General features: G+C 37.7%; 2 protein-coding genes across 2 annotated transcripts; both read left to right on the top strand.

Annotated features, from left to right (window-relative positions):
• Positions 1-2,291: 2,291 nt before the first annotated feature.
• LOC136700339 (perforin-1-like) lies at positions 2,292-4,631 on the top strand. Its single transcript, XM_066675659.1, has 3 exons — positions 2,292-2,303; positions 2,453-2,988; positions 3,289-4,631. The coding sequence occupies exons 1-3, from the start codon at positions 2,298-2,300 to the stop codon at positions 4,463-4,465; spliced, it is 1,719 nt and encodes a 572-aa protein (XP_066531756.1). The 5' UTR covers positions 2,292-2,297; the 3' UTR covers positions 4,466-4,631.
• Positions 4,632-14,337: 9,706 nt separating this feature from the next.
• Positions 14,338-19,708, top strand: LOC136700384 (perforin-1-like). The gene is made up of 2 exons (XM_066675716.1): positions 14,338-14,870; positions 18,301-19,708. Exons 1-2 carry the CDS (start codon positions 14,338-14,340, stop codon positions 19,478-19,480), a joined length of 1,713 nt encoding a protein of 570 aa, XP_066531813.1. The 3' UTR covers positions 19,481-19,708.
• Positions 19,709-26,996: the final 7,288 nt, after the last annotated feature.

The following is a 26,996-nucleotide window of genomic DNA, read 5'->3' as shown; positions in this document are numbered from 1 at the left end:
CATGTGTGTCTTATTGGTGTGGAGACATTTCATTAGTATGTTTATAAAACTCCATAGAGCCTTACACAGCCACATTTAAACTTTTATTCTGACCAGTTACAATTACTAATTGCAATTCTTAAAATCAACAACACGTTCTTGGTCTTCTTTGTTCTTTTGATGGTAGATCCTCTATTTATCTTTAAATATTTCTTCATTTCTGAATTAAATTCATTCCCCCTATTTTCTGTACCACACACTTAAATAAAACCATATGTAAACAAACACCTCTGTGACAGTTGCTATATGGCTAATGGTGGTCCGGCAAAACTAGGCTTGCCAAGATTCTCTTTGCTCTTGTTTTCAGTGAAGCCTCCACAGCAAAACCAGAGATCAAAAAGATGTGAAAATGTCACACCTTTACTCTGAGCTGAGACAAATGTGTGATGCAAGGCCGTTTAAAGTGAGTGATCAGAGCAATGCAACACAGTTCAACTCTGACTAAACTTTATGCAAATGAGCAATGACACACAGGGGCAGCTAGAGTGCTAATAGTTTACCACACCAAATGGAATTTAAAATGAGGTGTGGTTGAAGAAACTGAAATTATCTTCTGATTTTGTGAAGATACCCATGGCAGTAACAGTGTAGAAAATCATCACTGAAAAGGTTGACAAAGGTTGATCAGTGATCATCATGATTGATTCAAATGGAGTGAAGTTGTACTTTCTACTAATTTCTGCTCATTGTTGCACTGGAAGAAAAATGCCAAGAGTTTGAAAATCTTATTTACTCAATTTGTCACATATTCAAGCCTCATTGTCTCTGTTTAAACATTTATTGCACACTGAATAAATGTTGCATACTCTGGCTGCACATATGTCAGCAACTGCTCCTTGTAAAGAAATAGTTGTGCTTGAGCTCCAATCAAACCTGTTGTTCACCAGATCTCAAAAGAAATTGCATCTCAGTGGCATAGTGAGGCAGATTATTTTTTTCACTTTGTGTAAATACAGCTTTATCTAGCTGTGCTAATGCCCTTCTGCTCTTTACGTACATTCATGTCATTTAGCAGAACCTCATAGAGTCATTTCTAAATAATACATTGACAATGTAATTATATTCCAGTGATAGGTAAGAAGTGTTAGTGTAATGTGGTGTGCTTTCCCAGATAGGAAAGTAAACCCTGGCTTGCCATGTTAGTCAGCAGTATTATCCACAACACTACAGTAGGTTTTTCTAGCTTTTCCATTACACTGTTCTTAACAGGTCTGCCGTGGTTACAGCTCACACTCCTTGTATCCAGTTAGCTGGAAATAAATATGAGAACAGTTTCATTGCCAAGCTGAACTTAATGAACAGGTGAAACATGAATTTTATGAATTTTTACAAATTGTATTATAAAGGAAAACAATTTTTTCTTGGACATACTGTAACTATTCAGACCCTTTGCTGTGACACATACAATTTTGCTCTGGGAGCCTTCTGTATCTCTTGATCATCTCTGAGATGTTATTTATACTGGAGGTCACTGGGGTAAATTCAGTGAATTGGACATGGTTATAGATATTCAAATTAGCAAGCTGAAATTCTCATTTTTGCTTAGTGACGTGTAGATATGTAAAATCCGATTTGAGTCACATATGTGGATTTAGATCTGATACATATTCTATTCATGGGCATGTGACATGATCGGTCAGATCAGTTTTCATGTGTCTTTATGCCGGTATGCATGCACCTAAATCTCTCACCAGAGCTTAGCGTGACTTGTTTGTTGATATACTTCATATAACCATATATCCTCTCTCTTACTGCTTTACTGTTTTTTTTCCATTCCAACTAATCGTGGGGTTCCACCTGTGAGTCTTGGTTTCTCTCAGATCCTCTTGGTTTGTTCTCATTTTCTGAATTCACTGCAATTCTAATTAAAGTGAAGTGGTTACAGAATATGGACAGGTGGATGGGGTAATGAGGAAAAATAGTCTCCAATGCTAATACTTGACAAGCAAGCAGGACTAATAAAATGTAGATATGGTTCATATGTGTGTTCATTAGAAGAGCTCCACAGACTCCTGCAAATATTGCTTAGCATGTAAATATAGTGTGGATTATACATCGTTATACATCCTGAAAAATATCTAGAGGTGTCAACCAATAAACTTTATGAAATCAAAACCTAACTAAGTGTATAACCATAAATAGGCAATGATAGATGTCTGATGCATGTTACAGATCAAAGGAAGTCCCACCCTCTCCCAGTAGTATTTAACCTGAGACATTTGGTTTTGCATGACACACATCACAGAGAAAGGTACAAAATGCAAGTAAGTTGTGATGAGCCTCTTTACAAGGATTCAACCTGTAGACCAAATAATACTGATATAAAATGGTGCTTAGATACTGTGGGTGCCATAGATCAAAGATTTGGTTCTGTTACTTAAGGAAGTACTTAACGATTTATTTCTCATTTTAGATGATGGGGCAGATGTGGCACTGTCTTGTGAGCAGCTGGATCTGCTGCGCTCTGCTGTTCTTGGTCAGTGGTGAAGAACAGCTGGAACTGGGCTCTCCAACAGACTGTGAAAAAGCTGACTTTGTTCCTGGGCACAATCTTGGTGGAGAGGGCTTTGACGTTGTGAAGATGGAGAGAAAAGGGGCTTATGTCATCAACATGGAAAAGTGGGACATAGGGAATGGCAGTTGCAAAATGTTCAACAATCTGTATCTAAATAATGTGAAGCAGAAGGTTCCTGCTGCTGTGGTGTTCTGGAGGACACTACCCAAGTGTTCAATGAAGGTTTCCAGCAAGATCTACGAGTCTGTTGAAGCTGTAATGAATGAGTGTACATCGCCAATTACCAATGACTGGAAAACCGGACTTGATGTGTCGATTCAGGGTCCAGGTTTAGTAGGAGGCACCCAATCCCGCGAAGCACGTTTCTGTATGGAGAAATCAAAGGAAGACAAGTTCAGCTTCACCAAACATGCCATCCAGTGCAGTTTCTACACGTGAGTCATTTTTTGTGTTATTATAAATATTTGTATGAACAATAGTATTGATTTCCTTAATGTAATATATTTAAAAATAAAGTAGAAAATGTGTAAGTAAAGTGTGCATTATTATTAACATGAATTGGATTATTGAATTCTGGTGAATCGAATCCCAAAAAAATATATAAATAAAAAAAATTGCAAAATATATCACAAAAAATAATTACAACAGTGTCATTTTCTCAATATTGTGCAGCCCTAATTCTGGTATTATAACATTTTATTGTATTATTAAATATTTTCAAATTCCCTCAAAAGGTACCAGATAACAAACTCACCCTCACTGCATCAGGAGTTTCTTCAGGCTGTGCAGTCTCTTCCAGCAGAACCTAATTCAGAAGCTTATGAAGAAATAATTCACAGGTTTGGTACACACTATATCACAAATGTGGAGTTGGGTGGGAAGATGAAAGCATTAACAGCAATCAGAACCTGCCAAGCAGCAATGAACGGCCTCAGAGACACTGATGTCCAAAACTGTCTGGAGGTGGAGGCTTCAGGAATGTACAACTCTGCAACACTGAACACAGAGAGCAAACACTGTAGAGGCCTACAGTCCAAGATGAAGACCAATGAAAAGTATAGTTCGATGTTTAGTGAGCGACAGACAGAGATTGTAGGAGGAAGCATCAATGGTGAGGATCTCCTCTTTTCCAGCACTTCACATAAAACAGCTCTGAACAATTGGCTGAAATCACTGAAGACCATCCCAGACGTGGTGACGTACAAACTCTACCCTCTGCATTCAGTGCTAAAGACAACACACCATGCCAGAGTGGGCCTGAAGAAGGCTGTAGAAAAGTATATTCTTAAAAATGCCTTGGAAAATGTCTGCTCTGGGTCTTGTAAGATAGGCCACAAGAACAGTTCCAGGGATCGTTGTGCTTGTATTTGTGAAGCAAATGAAAATATAATGTCCAATTGCTGCCCACCTGAAAAAGGCCTTGCATCACTGAGGGTTTACAATCTCTATGCCAAAGGTTTATATGGTGATACCTGGGGCACAACTGATGGAGTTGTACAAGTCAAATATGGGAACACAGTCAGACGCACTGCAGAGATTACTGATGATAATCCCCGCTGGAGAGAATCATTTGATTTTGGTCCTGTCAGATTGTCCATGAGTGAAAGACTCACTTTTGAAGTGTATGATGCAGATCGTTACTGGAACAGTGACCTTCTGGGAAAGTGCTCATTTTCTCTTAGAAGTGGGGTTGTGAGTGATGAGTGTGTTTTCACCCACGGCACCTTCTTTTTCTCCTATTCTGTAAATTGTGCTCCAAGTCTCCAGGGTCCAAAGTGTGGAGATTACAAATCATCACCAATGGCTGCCCCTCTGGCCCAGATCTTTCAATCAAGAAATGGCATTCTGGCTAAAGACCTGTGGAAGCTCCAGAATTACACAAATGCGCTCCACTTTAAGCGTTATAATTAACAAGTGAAAATCAGGTGCCTGATATTAGTTTAGTAATCAAATGCTTATTGCCACTTTCAGACAGTGAAAACTATATTAAAAAAAACTGAAGTTTCTTTCCTTTATCTTCAAACTTGTAAGCTATTAAGTTTAATCAAAGGTAACTTGTTTTTGTGGAATGAAATTCTGTCACAGTTTAAAATGGAAATAATTTCAAAATACATAAAAAAAGACTAACATAATTGGACATGTTCTGACTACCATTATGGTAAAAAGAGAACACACAATGCTTGCTGCACTCCTTTTTTAATGCCTTGCATGCTGTGCTTTGGGTTGTATTAAAGCATTCAGAAAGACAAACCTGAGTGAGTTTTCTTCCTTCGAAAAACCTTAATGATTTACAGTTAGTCTAAAGCTGGGGAACAGACCTTACATCACGCTGCAGCCAACAGAGAAGCCCAACATTTCTTTTGAATTTGGTGTTGCCACACTTACTGCTTTTCCTGGGATTGTTCTCTTTTTTTACTGTCTGTCCCGCAAAAATTGATCATCAATCTCAGGACACCTATTGTCCCAGTTTTCGTAAAAATGCACTTCCATTCACAATTTCATTCACCTTTAAATAAACATATATCCTGCTGTTGCATCAATGTTCTCTTCCTCGCACCTACGTAGGCATGGCATGCTGGTCCCTGAGTTGCTGTAGCAGACAGATACTTTTATTTGATTGGTTGTTATGTAGGCTGTGTTCAAAAACGTAGTGAAAACTCGCTCCCTTGCCACCTGTCTAAATAATGAGAGTTCTATCAAGTCTTCGCCTTAAGTCAGGTTATTAGAATGCAGAGTGATTTATCACGTTTTGCTATGAAGCGAACATGGGTAGCATCGTGCCATTCAAAACAATGGGATGATGTGGTACAATCAAGGTTACCTTGCCTTCACCCATCAACTACGTCCAGGTTGTATACTACACAGATGTGGCAATCCTGTTTGAAATGAAGGAAATTAATCAGGAGTCTGTTCCTCTTTTAGTTTAGTTATAGCTTCTATTCATCTGGGAAGGCATCACACTCTGGAACCCTGCTGTGAGGATAGTATCCAGCCACAAACATTAGGGAAATTGTCGAGTATCAGGAAAATGCGTTTACTTTTTATTTAAAATATAATGTTACTTTATCTTTAAAAAGTGTATAAGTTGTGGTATCAAGGTAGTTGTATCAAGAAACTTTTCGTACCACCATGAATGATAGCAAATACATCATGTAGAAGAGTGTACCAATGGACTGAATGAATAATTCAGTACCAATAAATAATTTATAACATGGCCTTCAGACTAGAAATTGTCAGATGGGAAAAGATGACATCTAGTGCCAATAAAACATTTAACAATAGGCAAGACCGATCTTGATAGGCCAATCGAAAAAAAGAGACATCGACATGGAAGAAAATTTTAGCCACTCAAGATAACGGTACCCCTTCTTTGAGACAGCTTTTGTCTTTTCATGTCCAGAACACCCTGTACCTGTTACTCTCTAAAACTACAGACTTTTTTTTTTTCTTTTGATGCTTTTCAAACAAATTCTGAACTTCCAAATCTGAATTTGGCAAGCTGCCAGGATAGGGCAATATCTGGGAAGTGAGGATATGTGGACTGCTTTGATGTGTGTGAGAGTCATAGCAGAGGTAAGCTGAGCATTTTAATAAATGTACATTAGTGTGGCAGTTTACTTGTCCCTGCAGTCTCTCCCAGTATAGTGTACATGAATAGAAGCTTCTTAAAATCACTGTGACACCCCTTCAGAGGAACAAATGACACTATCTACACATGTAAGCAGATAGTGTTGTTTATATATAGGGTAGAATCCTTTATTTTTTCAATGTGTAAAGTGTTTTGATTTTGAATTACTTGTTATTGTTTCATTTGAATTACTGTATGTAATGAACAGTGCAATGGCACAGGAGAAAAAAATCCTGTAAACAAAGTCCTGTAAAGAAAGAACAAACAATAAGGGGCTTGCCAGGTTATCAAATTAATTTATTTCCATGTATTGTGTTTTTGTTGGTCCGTGTTGAATTATCATTTGCCACTGGTATTGTAATGTGGCAGCTCACCCAGGGGTGGATTGAAACAGGGCAAGCCACCAACAGAGCACTAGAGAAATAGGCCTCAAGTGCAGAGACACACAAACAACCCTAACTCTAGAAGTTAGGAACACCGAGACAAAATGAAACACGAGAGGAAAACTTAAGATGAAGAAATGAGAAGAAACTGATTAACTCAGCATTGAGCAAAAGAAAACAAAGGCAAGAGAGCTTCCCAAAACAAAAGGGAGGGACAAGATGAGACAAAAGAAATTAAAGATAGAACACAACTTATTTCTAATTATTTATTTAAACTAAAAAATGGTAGAGAAAAGATAATATTAAATCCCAGGAGAAACCAGAGAGAAAGCTCTGGTGGAAAAACAAAAGATAGAGAGACCCAGGAGAAAACTCAAGAGCCTTTACCAAATTACCGGGCAGACTTGCACAGCACTCTGAAAAGAGAAACCCAAGACTGAGCACTGAGGTGTGTGTTGGCTTCCCTTAAGTAGGAGGAGCCCAGGTGGAACCAATTGCCCCAAATTAAGAATGTCTCTGTCTCCCTCTAGTGACTGGGGGTGGCTTAGCAGGCAGCCTTACCCCAGCCCCAGGCAGACCTCTTACAGGTATATTGTTTTTTAAATACACTGCACTGATTGATTTTGTTGTGATTGTCATTATATTACTAGCACTGACACTGAATGATTAGGTCTAGATAAAAAATAATACCCCAAATCATCCCACTTCAGGATGGAACTCCATCACTCTTATTTACTACAGGTATTTAGTAAAACCCTAAGACGATGGCTGGATAGTAATAGTGTTCAAAGTGATAACTGTAACAAAAGCAAGGCAATATTGACAATAAAGCACTTCACACAAACAAAGACATTTCAAATTGCTTCACAGAACACAAACAGAGTACAAATCAAATAATTAGAAATAAGATTTAAAAACTTAAAATGCATTAAAAATTAAAATAGATTAAAAAATAAGTAAAGGCATGATAAAGATAAGGGCGGCACGGTGGCGCAGCAGGTAGTGTCGCAGTCACACAGCTCCAGGGACCTGGAGGTTGTGGGTTCGATTCCCGCTCCCTTCTGTGAGGAGTTGGTGTGTTCTCCCCGTGTCCGCGTGGGTTTCCTCCGGGTGCTCATGTTTCCTCCCACAGTCCAAAAACACACGCTGGTAGGTTGATTGGCGACTCAAAGTGTCCGTAGGTGTGAGTGAATGTGTGTCTGTGTTGCCCTGTGAAGGACTGGCACCGTCTCCAGGACCTTGCACCCAATGATTCCAGGTAGGCTCTGGACCCACCGCAACCCTGAACTGGATAAGCGGTTACGGATAATGAATGAATGAATAATAAGATACGTGATTAGACTCCTAGAATGAACTGAGAAACAGTCAAACTCAGAACCTGAGAATATTAGGAGAAACCTGTTAAAGCAAATTTGTCTTTTTTTTAAGGCCAGTATATAGGATAACCAAAAAATATCTAATTTAACCCACAAAGCTTAACCCTAAGCATCTGTGTGGGAGTACACCCTTCAGTTCCTTACTCTCACAACACAATACACTAGTTTGTCATAATTTTCAAATACTTTTTATAGTAGATGTGGACATTGTTTACTTACATGCCATAGCATTTTTTGGAAAAACTGCAAAGCACTGCACTTTTAAATCACCAAGTTCTACTTAAGTGAAAACAGCGCCCCCTTTTGGAGTGATTGAGTAAGTTTCAAGACAGATCTGTGATATTTACAAGCTTGTACTTCAGAGGGAATCTAAAAATACAACTATACCTATGTAAAAATTGTTAGCTGAATACATTAATAAATAAACTTGACTGTTTTAAGGACACAGTTGAATAAAATTAAATAGCACCAATAACTATTACAACATTCCTCAAGTGCAGGGTGGGGGGGTGCAAGGAATCGGAAGAAATTAGCATTTTTATTGTCTTAATAAATGCCTTTTGGTTTTGTCAATAAAGCTTACTGAATATAAAGCACCTACTCACAATTGTTTTCCATTAATAGCCCTTAAAACATGTTAAAAGAACATAACATTAGATAGGAGACCAGAAAAATGTAGCTTGTCTAAAACCATAGTGCGAATAATTGTTGTAGCCTGTGGTGTAACGATATAAACAGTAGATATAAACAGGGCAGTAGAGGTGTTTATGACTTGAGAGTGGCACTATCAAACATGCAACCCCGTTTTAAAAAGACGTGAAGTGCAAAACCAGGCTCATTGCAATCCCTGATGCAGTGATAAGGCAGAGTCATTTGTTCACCTGCCCATTGGTGTAGGAACCACAGGGATTGCGGGGACATGTCCTCCACAAGATTGGAAACAGCTTGCCTTTGCTCATTTTGGCACAGATTGAAAAATGAGAAACTGAAGCATAGTTTAATTAGTGGCCAATTTTCTTTAATTTTGAACATTGATGTTAATGTGGTATCTGATGTAATAATGTTAAGATCTGATTTAGAGATAGAAGCTGGTGTTACTTCAATAAATTACAAAATTGTAAACTTGCATGTGTATTTTATTACCATTTCTTCTGGTCGATATGGGACAGGTGGGGTGTGGAAATCCCCCCTTTTCTGACATGGGGAATGATAGAAAAGTTTGAGAACCTGTGTGATAGGCCATGTAAAATGACAGCAGGTCAGCCGATACAGAGGTGCACAGTGCGCAAAGGTCGCGAACTTTCCGCAAAGTTAATCTCTACAGGCCTTCAGATTAGCTCAAGAACAGTGTGCAGAGAGCTTCATGGAACAGCTGTATCCAAGCTTTACATCACCTCGCACAAACCAAAGCTTCAGACAAAGTGGTGTAAAGCAGGCCACCACTTGACACTAGTACAGTGTTCTCTGTAGTGACAAATCACACTTCTTCAACTGGCAATCCAATGGACGAGTCTGGGTTTGGTGGTTGCCAGGAGAACTGTACTTGTCTGACTGCACTGTACCAATTGTAAAGTTACGGTAAGGGGGGATTATGAAGTGGGGTTGCTTTTCAGGAGTTGGGCTCAGCCTCTTAGTCCAAGTAAAAGGAACTTGTAATGTTTCAACATACCAAGAGATTTTGGACAATTCCATGTTCCTGAATTTGTGGGAACACTTTGGGAATGGCCCCTTCTTGTTCCAACATGACTGTGCACCAGTGCACAAAGCAAGGGCAATAAAGACATGGAAGAACCTGATTGACATGCACAGAACCCTGACCATAACCCAATACAGCACCTTTGTGATGAATTAGAGAGGAGGCGAGCTAGGCCTTGTCCAACGTCAGTGTCTAACCCCACAAATACGAAAATTCTCAAAAGCACACTCTTAAACCTTGTGGAAAGCCTTCCCAGAAGAGTTGAAGCTGTTATAGCTGCAAAGAGTGGCCCAACATTATATTAAACCTTGTGACCTAACAATGGAATGCCAATCAAATTCAAATGCATGTGGATACTTTGAAATAGATCCAACAATAAAAACCTAACTTCCTGCCACATCAGGACATTGGTCTCATTACTTGTAATGTTGGGGTTTGCACTTTTGAAATGCTGCTACAATTAAAAAAAACATTTTTGAGGTATTGGTCTAGATCATAATTCAATAATTCTGTAATTAATGCCTGTACACCAAGACGGTTTTATCATGCTGATCTCAGAACTGTCCTTCCAAAACTTCACCAACATGTTACACTCTCCTCTTCTCTCTGACCTTTTTCATATTCTGGTGGTAATAAAAACACCAAAACCACAAAAGCTCTTTTTGTTGATCTGCACAACAGTGTTTCCACATTTAGGGGAACTACAATTGTTTCTGGTCTGAAACTTGGCTTGAGGTCTGAGGTCATTCAACAGACCACTCCTCTGCATCATCATCATCTTCCTCTGAATCTGTCTCTCAAAATCTATGTTGACAACTGAACCAACACATTTTGCACAGAAAGGCTTTCAGAAAACTGCAAAAATGTAGTCTTGAGATTTTGTTCTGTGTTTTCATGATGATAGCAACAATTTTGTAGTGGTTGGGTAAATGCATGGAAATGCTTCCACTTCATTCACAGTTCAGTAGAGAACTCAGAACACTGCCCCAAAAAGATGGAAGTTTGTTTGGGTATTTCTCTTCATTAGATGATGAAACGCCATCTCCAAAACTCCTGTATCTTATTTAGGATTTATAGAGTTAGAGGGCCTTTCTGAACAGGACTGTTTAGACAAGGAGAGAACACAACTGTGGGTTTTAACCAAAGCAGGCCAAAGATGTTTCATTATGATCCAAAACTATGAAGAAAGGGTTAGAATAAAGAATTAAGTTCATATTCAATATCATCTTTGTGCCACTCTAGTTTGTGTTGCACACATTTTGTATGTTTCATTTTAGACATGCATTAGGTCATTTCCTTTATTTGTGTGATCATAATAAGCTGTGGTTTCACATCTTCTCTTTCACATTTACTTTAGTTACCTGCCACTTGTCTAAGGTTCAGCATACATAAGGTTTGAAGTCAAATAGAATGAGCCACAGAAGAAGTGTTGAAATTAAAGCTACTGTATAAATGAACACCCATCACTTAAATTAAATTTTAATTTTTATGGCTATTAAAAAAACATCATCGCTGCTTGTAAACTTGTAAAGGGTAGCTACAGATAATGGAAAAACTAGTCATGGACACTTGGCCTGGGTGATAAGATGATAGCAATATTTATCACAGTATCCATGTCATTTACAGCATTAAGGAAACAGTCAATTAAAGTTTTAAAACTTCAGTTAAATTAATTACATGTAGACGACCAGAAAAACAAATACAAAAGCATGTTCTGTATGAATAGGCCCCACATATACTCACGCCCTCTCTTAAACTGTCTGTCAGAGTTCTTCAATAATGGACTGTGCTACAAGTGATGTGCATATGGCCAACCTTTAATGTTCTGATGCATGTTTTTTATGGGTATTTGTTCTTATCATTATTTGTCATTTGAATGGGTTTGGATGCTTTTGCTACAGAGGAAAGCTGAGAGGTGGCCAGTGTTCTGATGAGTTGTGCTACTTTGCAGCTAAAAGCATTTCTTTTCATTGTTGTTATATTATAAGTTCTTTAATAAGGGGATTAAGACTGTGGCTGGGCTAGGCAGCATTTTCTACATTTAGCTTATAATAGTATCTAATTTACTGTTTTGTTTAACTGTACATATTAAAGTACACAATGGCAGCACAACTCCTCAGAACACTGGCAATAAAAGTGCAGTCTATAACTATTTCCACTTATGAATTTGAAGGTCAGTAGAATCAATTCCAGACATTTTCTGGAGTTTCCCTTTCACAAGTAGCTTACAGACAGACTATGTCAGACGTGTTCTCATTGCAGGAAATGTTCAGAGTGGTTTAGGCATGTAGCATTGCCTGTGTAGTGTGTGCAGGAGACACAACATGAAATCATTGTCATTCGTTCCACTCAGGTGACCAATCAGGAGGAAGAACATCAGTGGAAAGGGAGGTGCGTCAATTTTAGGAACCTGCAGTGACAATGACATACACTGTTGTAGAAACTTTGAGACACAGGTAAACTTTGAGATTTTACGCTAGCTGATATCATTTAAAAATATTTTCTGTTGCAGAACAATCGCTTTATGCTAAATAACTTTGTGTTAATTAGTTTTATTGTTTATTTTGGGAAGTCCACTTGGTAACTTTTAAAAATCTAGTCAACATGTGAGCTGGGTTGTACCTGTACTCATCATGTAAGAATCTCTTTAACACATGAGTTAAACACATGGGTTTTGAGGGTGGGCACTATGTGTATTTAAGTTTTGTTTAGTTTTCAGTTAGAGAGATTAGACTTCTTTTTTGGAATGTGCTGGAAAGACATGCCAAGGTAAGTGGCGTAGATGTATCGCTAACTCTAATCGGTTCCTTGGCAGATCTGACGTCATGTAAGCCTACATCTCCCACTAAATCCAACAGAAGAAAACTGGAAATAATGTATTAAATGATCTATAAATCATTTGCCAAAAATAATTACCAAATATACAGATGCTAGGAGTATGTAAATGAGAGGAAATCGTCTTTGTGAAACCAAAAGCACAATACCTAATTTTGCTCCAGTGGACCACTGCAAATGATCAAAAATCCTTGTATTCTCAAAAAGTCTATCTCACATTCAACCGGCCTCTGAAGTTGTACTGTAGTCTAAGATGCTTTTCTCATTTTGAAATAATTTTTTTTTTTTAATCCCCATTAACATGCCCAGTGGAAAAAAATGGCTTCAAACCTGATACTGTCATGTGCACATTTTTTACTAGATGTTACAACAGATTCTGAAATTAAATCTTGTATATATTTAGTGAGACTTGAAAGTGTCCGTAGGTGTGAGTGTGTGAGTGAATGTGTGTGTGTCTGTGTTGCCCTGTGAAGGACTGGTGCCCCCTCCAGGGTGTATTCCCGCCTTGCGCCCGATGATTCCAGGTAGGCTCTGGACACCCCGCGACCCTAAATTGGATAAGCGGTTACAGATAATGGATGGATGGATATATTTAGTGAATTCACCTACTTTATAATGCACCCATTTTAGATTCAGACTTCCACTTGTGCACATACAGCACAATGGGACTCTCTGCGCTGAATCTGAAGTGTCAGCCAGATGGGTATAAGGTCCTACCATAATGTAATTTTTAGCAGTGGAACTGTGTTCTCTGGAGTCAGAGTGGTGTTTGTGAGCCTGAACTAATCAATAACTGATATATCAGATTTTCTTGTGGCAGAATGTCATCAAATTCCCACATCAGTGTTTCAACCTGTACACAGTGTAAAGCCAGAAATGTAGAAACTATTAATGTCACAGGAAAACAACCCCCTTATCAATAACTTTAATTTCATTAGAGTTGGATAAGCAAATGTTTAATAGTGCACTACTGTGTAGCTGCAGTGATGGATTTCTTGAGTAAACCACACCTTGGTGATAGAGTGACGAAGATAGAGCACTTATATTCAAAAACCACAGTGTAAAGATGATCCAGTGTGATCACAGCTACTAAAGGCATGCTAATTAATATATTTATGGTACATCCTGTCACATCAAAAGTAAGAAACATTCATTCATTCATTATCTGTAACCGCTTATCCAGTTCAGGATCACAGTGTGTCCAGAGCCTACCTGGAATCACTGGGCGCAAGGCAGGATTACACCCTGGAGTGTGTGCCAGTCCTTCACAGGGCAACACACACACACACACTCACACCTATGGACGCTTTTGAGTAACCAATCAACCTACCAACGTGTTTTTGGACTGTGGGAGGAAACAGCTGTGAACACATAGGGTGTGTGGCTAGAAACAACAGGAAAAATAGCATGGCAGAGCAAACAGAACTGAACATGTGATTCACTATAGAAGAACAGGAAAACAGAACTATTACAGACCATGACATCAAAATACAAAGCAGGAAAGCACAAGACAGGGCAAGTGACAGAATGGATAAATCATGTTATTAATATGCTAGAAATGTGTCTAGGTTGATAACCATAACTAAACAAAGATAAAGATCTGATGCATACCAAAGATCAAAGGAAGTCTCACCCTCTACCAGGAGTATTTAACTTGAGACATTAGGTTTTGTGTGGCACACGTCTCAAATGAAGATAGAAGACACAAGATACAAGTAAGTTGTGATGAAGCTCTTTACAAGGATTCAGCCTGTAGACCAAATATTAATGATATAATATGCTGTTTCAATACTGTGGGCACTAAAAAGATTTAGTTCTGTTGCTTAAGGAAGTACTTAATGATTTTTTTTTTCTCACTTAAGATGATGGGGCAGATGTGGCACTGTCTTGTGAGCAGCTGGATCTGCTGCTCTCTGCTGTTCTTGGTCAGTGGTGAAGAAGAGATGGAACTAGGTTCTCCCACAGACTGTGAAAACGCTGACTTTGTTCCTGGGCACAATCTCGGTGGAGAGGGCTTTGACGTAGTGAAGATGGAGAGAAAAGGGTCTTATGTCATCGACATGGAAAAGTGGGACATAGGGAATGGGAAATGCAAGATGTACAAGAATCCGTTTTTAAATAACATGAAGCAGAAAGTTCCTGCTGCTGTGGAGTCATGGAAATCAAGCTCCAAGTGTTCGATGAAGGTTTCCAGCAAGATCTATGAGTCTGGTGAAGCTCTAGTGAACGATTCTACTTCGTCAATCACCAATAATTGGAAATTTGGACTTGATGTGATGTTAAAGGGTTCGGGTTCAGTAGGAGGCACTCATTCTCGTGAAGCACGGTTCGGAATGGAAAAGTCAAAGCAAGATAAGTTCAGCTTCACCAAACACCTCGTCCAGTGCAGGTTCTACATGTGAGTGATTTTTTTAAAATGTATAATATAAAGTCATTTAATTAATGCCATAACAAAAATGTAAATATGTTGTTTAATCCTCAAATAACTGTTTATTTCCTGAATGTATTATATTTAAAAATCATTGATTAGATTTTATATAGCATTATTTAATAATGTATTAGTATTACTTTAAACTGAAGTGTTCCATAGAACAAAATATTCTATATTTAAAATTTTTATTCTATATTTAACTAATTCATAATAAATTTCAGCACAGGACACTGAAATTACACTCAACTTACACACAGTTAAAGTGAACCCCTAGTCGTGGTGCCACTAGAACCAATTTACTAGGGTATGTGCTCCTAAAACTGCTAAAAAAATTTCCAGGATTGTTGAGGAGAAATACAGAACATGCCACTTAAATTCTCTACAGGCACTAAATTCCCAGAATGCTTCAGTATCTACCCAAAAGCTTCAGCAGATAACAATAGCAGATTTACAATGAAGTTTTAGGCAAGGCAAGGCAAGTTTATTTGCAGAGCACTTTTCATACAAAAGCAATTCAAAGTGCTTTAGAGAAGAAACAGTTTAATTAAAAGCAAGAATAAATATCATAAAAGTCCAGTAAAAAAAAATATTGCAGTAAAAGGAAATAAATAAAAAGAGTAAAATGAGTAAATGGTCAAAAATGATTAAAACAATTTAAAATGATACAATAAAAGAAAAGAAATAAATTGCGTTACAGAATAAAAGTGCAGAGTGTTTTAAACCGAGCTGTAGCTGCTCAAACAGGAATGTTTTTAGTCTTGATTTAAAAGTGTCTAAAGTCAGGGCTCTTCTAATATTCTCAGTTTGGTTCCATTTAAGAGCGGCGTTGGAGCTGAACGCTGTCTCTCCATGTTTAGATTTCACCTGAGGCAGGAATAACGCACTAGTTCCTAAAGATCTGAGAGCTCTGCTCGGCTCATCTCTCTGTAGCAGATCTGATAAATACACTGGTCCTACCCCATTTAGACATTTATAGAGCAGTAATAACACCTTAAAGTCTATTCTGTAACAGACTGGTGTCCAGTGTAAGGATCTGAGGATGGGGGGGTGATGTGAACTCTTCTTTTGCTCCGAGTGAGAACTCTGGCAGCTGCATTTTGAATCAGTTGAAGCTGTTTAAAGGTCTTTTTTGGAAGTCCAGTTAAGAGACAATTACAGTAATCAATGCTAGAAATAAAAGCATGGATAAGTCTCTCCAGCTCTGGTTTAGTCAGAAAGTCTCTTACTGATGTTCTTAAGATAAGTAAAATGCTGATCTAGTAACCACTTTAATATGAGATTAAAACTGATCTGAGTCCATTAATACGCCAAGGTTGCGAGCCAGTTCTTCAGTTTTGAGGGCTCTCGAGTCCAGATACGCAGCCAATCTTTGTCTCTCATTTATGTTCTCATATAGTATATATAATACTTTATCATTACTCTCAGAATTTGAAAGTCGTACTTTCAGTTAGAGCCAGTTTAGGTTTTTAAATGGGCATTCATAAATAAATAAAACAAAGTCATCCATGAAACAGACAGGTACTGATATCTCAGACCTATATATTTCAAAACCAGACACACATTCATTCCCTGCCCTCAGAAAATAAGAGCAAGTAACAGCAGCTGACATAAACACCTCATGAACATGTTCCTTTTAAAGGCTGTCGTTTATGGTTAGTTCAATTTTAGACAATGCCATGATAAAATAGGAAATGCAGAAAGTAAATAATTACACAATTCTCTCACGTTGTCAGTGTACCATATGTGTATTTCAGAGGAATATGAATGTGGATTGGGCAAATGTTGCAAAACTGAGGAGATTTATATACTTCCTACTTTCATTTGTTCAGTTTCTTTAAGTGATCATTAACAGAATTAATGCAATTAATATAATGTCTTTACTGTTCATTACTTATTCGTTTCTCATCCATGGCAGAGTTACACCCACTTTAGTGTTAAATCCCTTCAGCCATTTAGTGTTCAATAGACATTTTACTAGATACACATCTGTGGCCTTACTAGTTTAGTAGTCTAAAAACACCTTTTTTCTCTAGTACATTGTTGGGCCACTTCTAGCCTGGATACATGATGAAATAGGGTTAGGTTTGGAGGCACAAAATGTTGTGTAAAGTATCCTGCACACACAATTACTGCTTGAATGGCAATAAATCTGGTAACTGGGCATGGCATATGTCCTAGTACGTCAACAATCACACACCAATACGTACATTACCCAAGAGTTGCCATACGAGAGCTGGAAAAAGCTTATGTGCCTTTTTGGTAAAACAGTGTCTAATGCCAGCCTTACTCCAAGTGATTTTTCAAGTGATTTCACTATCGCAGACAATTTTCCAAAGCTGGAATAAAATTATGTGGGTCTGGTGGGAGTCACAACCCATCGTCTTGATTTTTTGGTGAGAGAGGGTCAGGAAAGCAGTTTTAACTCACATCGTTTTCTCGTCTTGATGCTTCAATAAAGCATAAATAAAGTTGTGTTTAATATTATCAAAAGTTTATTGTGTTTTATGTGTAAATTATGTTTCTGAGGCTGATCATTTTAAAAAGACGCAATTTACCAATGAGGCCCCATTTATAATGCGGCCCCACCACGTCGATTCCTGATGCAGGGGGCTCCTAACCAAGCTGCTGTATTTGACGAGTTGGCAGTGAGAACGTGGAAGTGGCAGACACTAATAAAATTGACGGTGAAGCGGCTGTCAGTTATGAGACTGTGGTGTAGTGCGTGAAGTTGTTCAGCCCGTAACTCAATTCAGTAATCCAACCCATGTTAGAAATTAAGAAAGGTATTGTAGACGTACATTTATTGTCACTAAAGTTACACACGGTGTAAATGTACTTTTAAGAGTGCTACAGTTGCTTTAAAGTCCAGCTGTGTTCCCTAAATATCCTCTTCTACAGGAGTTATGAATATCTGTATGCTTGTACATTAATACAACTTAAAAACCTACAATTAATATAGAATATGGTAAAATTATGTTCCCTATCTAAAAGTACTTAATATGTACTGACAGTTTTTCTGAGACTGAGGAATCTAGTTGCAATCTTGTAATTATTGAGACTGATAATTTTCAGTCTCTGCAAATCATAGTTTGCGACTAAAAACTCTGTGACATTATCTTAAGATGTTAGAGGGTGTCAAAATTAAGTCTTTTTAAAGTCATTGCAAAGTCGTCAAGTGTACGGTTAGCATAGTCAGACCACACCAGTAATCATTTAAATGTTTAAAAAAGAGTTTTGCAGCAATCTGGGTGAATTATATATTTTGTCAGTGAGTGTATATAAACATTGCAAAACAAGTCATGAAGTAATTAAACATGTATGATTGCTACATGTAAAAAATAAAATGAGTTCTGATATTTGAATGGAAAATATTAAGGCCTTTCAAATTTCCTCACAGATACCAGGTAACCAGTTCACCCTCACTGCATCAAGGGTTTCTTCAGGCTGTGCAGTCTCTTCCAAAAAACCCTAATTCAGAAGCCTATGAAGAAATAATTGAAAGGTTTGGTACACACTATATCACAAATGTGGAGTTGGGTGGGAAGATGAAAGCATTAACAGCAATCAGAACCTGCCAAGCAGCAATGAGCGGCCTCAGAGACACTGATGTCAAAGACTGTCTGGAGGTGGAGGCATCAGGAACATACAACTCTGCAACACTGAACACAGAGATCAAACACTGTAGAAACCTACAGTCCAAAATGAAGACCAATGAAAAGTTCAGCTCGATGTTTAGTGAGCGACAGACAGAGATTGTAGGAGGAAGCATCAATGGTGAGGATCTCCTCTTTTCCAGCACTTCACATAAAACAGCTCTGAACAATTGGCTGAAATCACTGAAGACCATCCCAGACGTGGTGACGTACAACCTGCGCCCTCTGCATTCAGTTCTGGGTGAAAAACACCATGCCAGAGTGGGCCTGAAGAAGGCTGTAGAAAAATATATTCTTAAAAATGCCTTGAAAAAAGTCTGCTCTGGGTCTTGTAAGATAGGCCACAAGAACAGTGCCCGGGATCGTTGTGCTTGTATTTGTGAAGCAAATCAAAATATAATGTCCAATTGCTGCCCACCTGAAAAAGGCCTTGCATCACTGAGGGTGTACAAGCTCTATGCCAAAGGTTTATATGGTGATACCTGGGGCAAAACTGATGGAGTTGTACAAGTCAAATATGGGAACACAGTCAGACGCACTGCAGAGATTACTGATGATGATAATCCCCGCTGGAGAGAATCATTTGATTTTGGTCCTGTCAGATTGTCCATGAGTGAAAGACTCACTTTTGAAGTGTATGATGCAGATAATTACTGGAACAGTGACCTTCTGGGAACATGCTCATTTTCTCTGAGAAGTGGAGTTGTGAGTGATGAGTGTGTTTTCACCCACGGCACCTTCTTTTTCTCCTATTCTGTAAAATGCGCTCCAAGTCTCCAGGGTCCAAAGTGTGGAGATTACAAACCATCACCAATGGCTGCCCCTCTGGCCCAGATCTTTCAATCAAGAAATGGCATTCTGGCTAAAGACCTGTGGAAGCTCCAGAATTACACAAATGCGCTCCACTTTAAGGGTTATAATTAGCAAGTTAAAACCATGTGCATGAAACTGATTTACCCCATATGACTCAATTGACAAATCAAAAGCTTACTGATTAAATAAAAGCCCTTCTGAATGTGTACTGCATTATAGAAGTTTAAATAATTCAATCTTTATTTTAGCACATTATTCAGTTAAAATGACAACCGTTATTTTCATATTATGAAAAAATAATGAAAACATCAAAACTGGAGCTGTTCTGACAGAAATATTACGTTGCCTCGTAAGGCTTAAACAGGGCTGGAGTCTCATGTTTTAACCTTTGCTTTGCTGAACAGCTTGAATGTCTTGCATGTTTTGGTTTGGTTTTATTAAAGCATTCACAAAGACAGACCTGAGTGCGCTTTCTTTCTTCTAAATATAGGGCAATCTGGGATTGGCGATGACTGACACATGGCCGAACGCTGATGTTTGACATCATGACATCATTTACATAACAGACAAACAATTTCAGAAATACTGTACTCCACGGAAAAGCTCACAGAGGTCTCAATATGTGAAAGAGCCATGTGCACACACACACACACACACACACACATTACACCACAGGAGAGAGATGGATTTCTGGTTTGAGAGATTTTCCAATGCAGTCTTTCTAAAGTGAATAACATTTTTTAAATGGCAGTCGCTCAGTGGATGCACCACTTATTTAAACATTCATCTGCCCTTATTATTGTCAGAATAATTGAGTGGACTTTTGAGACCTTTAATTGATCCTTGTATTTTATAAACACTGGAATAGAAAGTGAAACAGATCCTTGTGTTTAAGGAAACAAAGGAATTAAACAGACGGCATTCATATGAAAAGATTTCTCATGCTTTTGGGCACAGGAGAAGATAAAAAAAAAACCCAATCCTCATAGTTTATAAAACACAGGATATTTATGGCGTGGATCCTACACTCAGCATGAGAACTGAGTACTTTACCGTTTCTGTAGAAACTGCTAGAATGCTTAGCGCGAATAAAATGAATGCAGATGTTTGTTCTTCCACCGTGAACTGTGTTGACGTGGCTGGTGTAATGATTAATACAGAAGTGTATTAACCCACGGTACATGCTGATTTTACAGTGTATGGTGTGCAGATCATTACAGTCTGCAATAAAATGTTCATTTGAGTAAAATAGATGAACAGCATTTTAATGTTTACATGGGGTACTTCATAAACGATTTTAACACTTTATTATTTGAACAATATATTATTGTTTATTGTGATAAACTCCACAGATTGTGGAGAGGGCCATACCCAGAAACAGAAAAACAGAAGAAAACATTGTTAAATACTCAGAATTTCAAAATAAAATCATGTAGTTTATTGCACTTTAAAAAAAGTAAGAACAACATTTTTATTGTCTTGCTATTAAAGAGCATCATGTTCTGAGTGCAAATAGAACCCCCTTGTGGAGTGAGTGAGGAAGTTACAAGCCAGTCCTATGGTGACTCACACTAAATAATTTGGCACAAGGCAGGAACACACCCTGCACTGGGCTCAGGACAATATGAAGGTAGTTTAATCTAAACTAAATCTATATTAAACTAATGACTATTAAAATAAGAGATAACACAAGAGAGTATAACTTTAACTGGCATTTTACAGTGATACAATCAGTTTTACAAAACATATCATAAAATACAATAAAACAAATAAACACAAAACAAAATAAATAAAAAAAACCTCACAAAAACAAATAAATAAAATCTCATTGTTTACAATGTATATGTCAGAATCTGTGCCCCCGGACCTCCTGTGTTCATTGCCAATCACCTTTTTTGGCTTTTAGTGATTATTATTGAGTTGTCACTCTACCGCACCCCAAATTCAGCAGTGGGCTGTGAGTGGACAATTCCTTTCATTGTCGAACAGTTATAGTAATTGCGGTTTGATACAAATTAAGCATTTCAAAAAATCCAAATGCATATTTTTCTTTTAAGATATAAATGCTTTGCATATTGGCACACATTGCTTTTTACATTTGTGTTTTGAATTTCCATTTTTTTCCCAATGTCATGACTCTGTTATGATTTTTTCAGCTTACAGCAAACTCAAAAACCTGTGCATTTTAAAGTTCTTAAAAGGGCCACACCAGATTTAGTTTATGGCTAAAAGATACAGTTAAACAGTGAACATGTCAATTGTGCATATCTAGTGTTGCCAACTTTCTAAAATGGAATTAAGGAACATGAATCCCCACTTGTAACCACTTGTAAATCACTTTTGACTGTATCTTTCAATCAGATACATTTATAAATTCAACTGCCAAGGGGTCTTACCTGTCACTTTCCAAGAAAATCAATAGCCTTTCTTAACAGCAGAAAAGCAGAATCTGTCCATGTATTTTACATATACTGTATTACAAGTTTTAAGAACTGCTGTACTATTTTACATTGCTCATTCATTACATTGAAATCTAAAGTGAAATTAAAGTATAATATACTTTATTATTATTAAAGTGTTCACTCTTCATTCATTCGTTCATAATCTGTAACCGCTTATCAAGTTCAGGGCCTTGATGGGTACCCGGAATCATTGAATGTAAGGGAGGAACACACCCTTGAGGGATCACCAATTCTTCACGGGGCAACATACACACATACACTTATGGAAAATTATCTAATTTATTTTGAGTCGCCAATCTACCTACCATTATTTGTCTTGGGGCCATGGGAGGAAACCAGAGCACTTAATTACTTACTTAAATGTTTTAATTTATCAACAGCCCTAATATTAACCGAATTAACAGTAAAAGATGAACCCTAAAGAAATATTTATGTAGGCAACAATACATAGATTTCATTTGTGAATGTAGATTTAGATTTATTTTTAATTGTTCAGCCCTTTCCATGATTACTGTATCTTGGAGATCGTAGTTAGTTTGTCTCTCTAGCTATGGAGAGTTTAGCTTTAATTGTCAGTTTATGTCATCCCTAGGACATCTTGATAGCCTGGACCATTACATACCAAACAGCATTTTTGTGTTCAAAAGAAACCAATGCTTTCACACTGCTCAAAGACAAATCAGCAATGGATGCAAAGAGAGGAGAAAATGTGGCCCTGTCTTTTGGAGATTGCTGGTTTGAGGCCTGGTGATGCCTTAGCCACCTGAGAGTGAGTCTTAATACAGCACAACTGGCTTCCCTCTCAGGGTGGGCTGACAAAACGTTCCCTTGAGCAGGGGCATCTCCCATGTGATTTGTTAAGCTGGGCTGTCAGTCCTCTCCTTCCAATGCATTGTTGGTCTGCCTGACAACTTGGTATTAGCTGCAGTGTGAAGAGGCATCATGCATTTTCTTTTACACTGGAGCTAATGCCAGGTTGTCAGGCAGCCCAACAATGCATGCTCAAAGATCATCTGTTGTTTAAAGTTCATGATGAAATGCTTACTTTCCAGCATCAATATGATTCATCCATTTAATTCAGTCAAACTAAATGATGGCAAACCTTATTTTGTCATGCATTTTAATGTATTTTTCTACTTGTCATCACTGTATTGTTGATTTAAGCTTTAGGATTCTTCATATATTGTCTTATCTAACCTTTCTGATTGTTTGCCAAGCTCAAGATCTCTGCACATAGACCTTTAAAAACATCACAGGAAAGGCCATGGTTCCACCCCTTATCAGCACTTCACTGCTAGTCATTCTCCTTAAAAATACATGACACCCACACAAGCTTCTCACATTTATGTGAGAGTACAAAACTAGGTTAAATATAGCAAATCAGGCAACTAGTGCACAGAAATAAGAGTACTGAGTAACAACAATAACGGAGAAGTAAGGCAACAGAGGAAACATGGCTAATAACCAGAGCTTTTGTTCCTCAGACCTTAATGGTGTGCACATTGATTAGATTGAACAGAGGCCCATTAGCATTTAAAAGAAAAGGTGCCAAAACCATTTTGAACAGGGCTAGACAAAGGGACAACACTGTTGCGGGGTGTGGTATTTTGACCAAAGCTAGTCAGGCATTTCATTGAGATCACAGAACTGTGTTCATATGTGAAGAAAGGGATAGATTGTCCCCTATAAGGTCTTATTCAATGCTACTTTTGTGTCTTACTGCTTTATTGCACACAATCTGCATGTTGAACTTTAGACAGGCATTAGGTCACTTCCTTTACTTCTATGATCATCTATAGCTGTGGTTTCACAATGTTAAGACACAATTCTTTCAACAATTTGAAGTGCTACTCTTGTCACTTGCTATCAAATACCCCCAGCAGGTAATAATAATGATAATGTGATAATGTGCAATAATTTGTCATTGTACAACATACAATGAAATGTGCCTTCCTCATTTAACCCATCTGTGGCAGTGAGCACACACACACACACACACACACACACACACACACACACACACACACACACTAGTGCACTAGGGACTGTGAACACACACCCAGACTTTGATGATTATAGAAAAAAAGGATGTGGCCTACTACTTGTCAAAACTGGTAATGAAAAAATATATATGCTGCTGCTAGGCCTGGGCAATATAACTACAAAGCTAGAAATATATAATGTGCTAGACACGTCATAAATAATGTTAAGAAAAATGTTCACAACAGTTCTCAACAGTATTGCTAAAATCAGTAGTCGGATTACAGGGTGTCAGCAAGCACTCTTATCACAGTTGTACAAGAAATATATATTGAACAAAGCTGAGCTAATTATAGTATCTGTTGATCATCCCTTGAAGGGGGAGTTTCAACTTCTTCCATTGGGTTTACATTATCATCTTCCGAAAATACGCTGCAATAGATTTAAGAATTTTTTTATTCCTAGTGCAATTTTATTGTTAAATAAGAGAGCAAAGCAGGGTTTGTAGTTCTTCGCTGTAGTTCTTTTTTTTTTTTTTTTTTGGTGTATATGAACTTGTTTGCTAATGTTTTTTTTTTTACTGTATGTATGGATGGGATTGTTAGTGACTGCTCACAAACAAAGTTTCTCTTGGAGAGATAAAAATAATAAACTGAACTGAACTGAACTGAAGAATAATGTTCAGTAGCTTCAATTAAATGCGTACTGCCAGGAAACCACACAAGGTGGTTAAATATATATTGTTTGGCTGTATGAACACAGGTTATCAGATCCTGCCATTGTGGACCATGCTACAAGTGACATGCAAACAGCCAATCAACTGTACATCTGTCCTTTTTTATGTTTATGTGCATGGTTTTATTTATCATTATTATTTTTTATTACAGTGAGGTTCTGTTTTGCTGTCATTTTTTAATGTGCTTATTTAAAGTGAGGTTTTTCTTATTTTATGGCATACATTAATGTGGTTTTGCCCATCAGGACCTTTCAATATTAGGGATTATTTTCGAGCTTCCTGTTAGCTACCTGCTCAGAACGTGCGAGGGTGATTCAAGCTGCAGAAAAATTGACACTTAATAAGAACCTCAGTTAAAAAACAGAGGATAGCCTAGGTTCATATTCCCTTGCTGTGGACAAGAACTGAGAGGTGTCCTGTGATAAGTGTAGACTATTTTTTTCACGTGTAAACGTTTCACACGTGAGGTACACCCGGAGATTTTTGAGTCTCACTACAGGTAATATTCTGCATGGTTTAGGCATAGGCAGCACCTGTGTTGTGTGCACAACGGAGGATTTAGCCAGTTATCTTTGTCCAAAGTTAATGAACATCCATTGGGAAACTCCCTAAGCTCTATTCCTATTGGATAGGCTTGACTTTAGGCTGAAATTAGCAGGCTAAACTACAAAATCCTGCTTTGTGGAATACCCCCCTGCTATATCCATACATGGCCTTACTCGGACATTACACTTATGTATATTAGGTTTGGTTTTGTTTATTTATTTTTGTTGGTGGTGTCCATAGTCATTTTTCCTTAGGGAAACAGCACATTTGTTTTAGAATGTTGACTGGAGCTTGGCATGATTGTTGAACCTAAGTTTTGAAATACATTTACTGATTGTTACCATAAGGTAACAATCAGCTTATACAGCTTACCTCTTGGTAAGTTCTGTGTTACAGTGCCTATCTGAAAGGGGCATATGATATCTAGAAAACATCCACACAATATAACCCTGTGGGTTTGTAAGAAGGACCTTTGTTTTGTGCTGCCCCAGTTCATGAAATGCTGGACAGAAACTGTTGTCACCAGCTGGAAGAAACTCATGGCAGTGTGAGAGCTCATGTACCAGTTGTAGAAGCAGGAATGCCAGGAAAGCACCAGCAATTAGATTGGGGATTGGGTTTAGATTGGTTTTAATGCTCCCAGATGCATGGATTTTATCACTGAGGTGACATATATTATGTTTCATCGCAACCATCCCCTGAAGGACAGAATGTGCTGGAAGAAGGTGCAGAGGTAAATCACCAATAAATGACTATTCAAATTTCCATTTGGCAGAATGCCATGAAAGTCCCACATCATTGTTTCACCCTGTACACACTGTAAAGCAAGTGAGCAAGTTACTTAAATATGAATGGGAATCAAAAGGTTCTTTGATTGATGCCATTGAAGAACCACTTTTGATTACATAAGTAAATGTTTTTGCTAATACACTTAAATGGGTAAAGATCACTGAGATCATGTGATGGATTTTTAAACCCTTAAAGTTTTTTTTCACACATCTCTTTGTAGCACCTTTATATTTAAGACTGTACTGTCAGGCTGCAGTGATGCTTTCTTCTGAGAAAATCTGACCTTAATGACAGTGTGAATCAGAAGCAAAAAATAAACATGACACTCATCTACATTGAAAACCATAGTGCATAGATTTATCTGACAGATACATAGGCAGAGGATATGATCAAATAACCACAGACAACAATACATTTGAGTGAGCCCTACATTGAAAATATATCTCAGTTTTGTTTACAGTAATGTTATAGTTATACATGGGCAACAAAATAATTTTGCATTCAGCATTTGGTGCTTTAAAGCTACTGGGTTTCAAACCCATCTTAAACATATTCTTTCATGTGTTGGAATAGAGCAATAATAGCAAATTTATCCTTTTTTAACAACATTAACTAAATTGTTTGCTATTAAGTACAGTGTGATAACAACAACAACAGATGATAGTTCATCTAATTATACAAACCGGATTCCAAAAAAGTTCGGACACTAAACAAATTGTGAATAAAAACTGAATGCAATGATGTGGAGATGGCAAATGTCAATATTTTATTCGTAATAGAACACAGATGACAGATGTAACATTTTAAAGGAAAAATATGTTGATTCATAATTTCACAGTGTCAACAAATCCCCAAAAAGTTGGGACAAGTAGCAATAAGTGGCTGGAAAAAGGAAATTGAGCTGGAAGACCAATTAGTCAATTGACAACATAATTGGGTATAAAAAGAGCTTCTCAGAGTGTCAGTGTTTCTCTGAAGCCAAGATGGTAAGAGGATCACCAATTCCACCATTGTTGCGCAGAAAGGTGTTACCCAGCGTAAAATAGCAAAGACTTTTAAGTTATCATCATCAACCGTGCATAACATCATCAAAACTTTCAGAAAATCTGTAACA

The sequence above is a fragment of the Hoplias malabaricus genome, chromosome 6 (genome assembly GCF_029633855.1).
Source record: "Hoplias malabaricus isolate fHopMal1 chromosome 6, fHopMal1.hap1, whole genome shotgun sequence".
In the NCBI taxonomy this organism is placed as follows: Eukaryota; Metazoa; Chordata; class Actinopteri; order Characiformes; family Erythrinidae; genus Hoplias; species Hoplias malabaricus.
The sequence above is the reverse complement of the archived record's forward strand: the minus strand, read 5'-3'. Positions and strand labels throughout refer to the sequence as shown.

What these genes read in the sequence shown, in the direction of transcription:
- LOC136700339 (XM_066675659.1), top strand. An exon ending in ATCCAGTGCAGTTTCTACAC is followed by an intron (nt 2,989 to 3,288) that starts GTGAGTCATTTT and finishes TTCCCTCAAAAG; the next exon opens with GTACCAGATAACAAACTCAC.
- LOC136700384 (XM_066675716.1), top strand. Translation starts at nt 14,338, where the DNA reads ATGGGGCAGATGTGGCACTGTCTTGTGAGCAGCTGGATCTGCTGCTCT. An exon ending in GTCCAGTGCAGGTTCTACAT is followed by an intron (nt 14,871 to 18,300) that starts GTGAGTGATTTT and finishes ATTTCCTCACAG; the next exon opens with ATACCAGGTAACCAGTTCAC.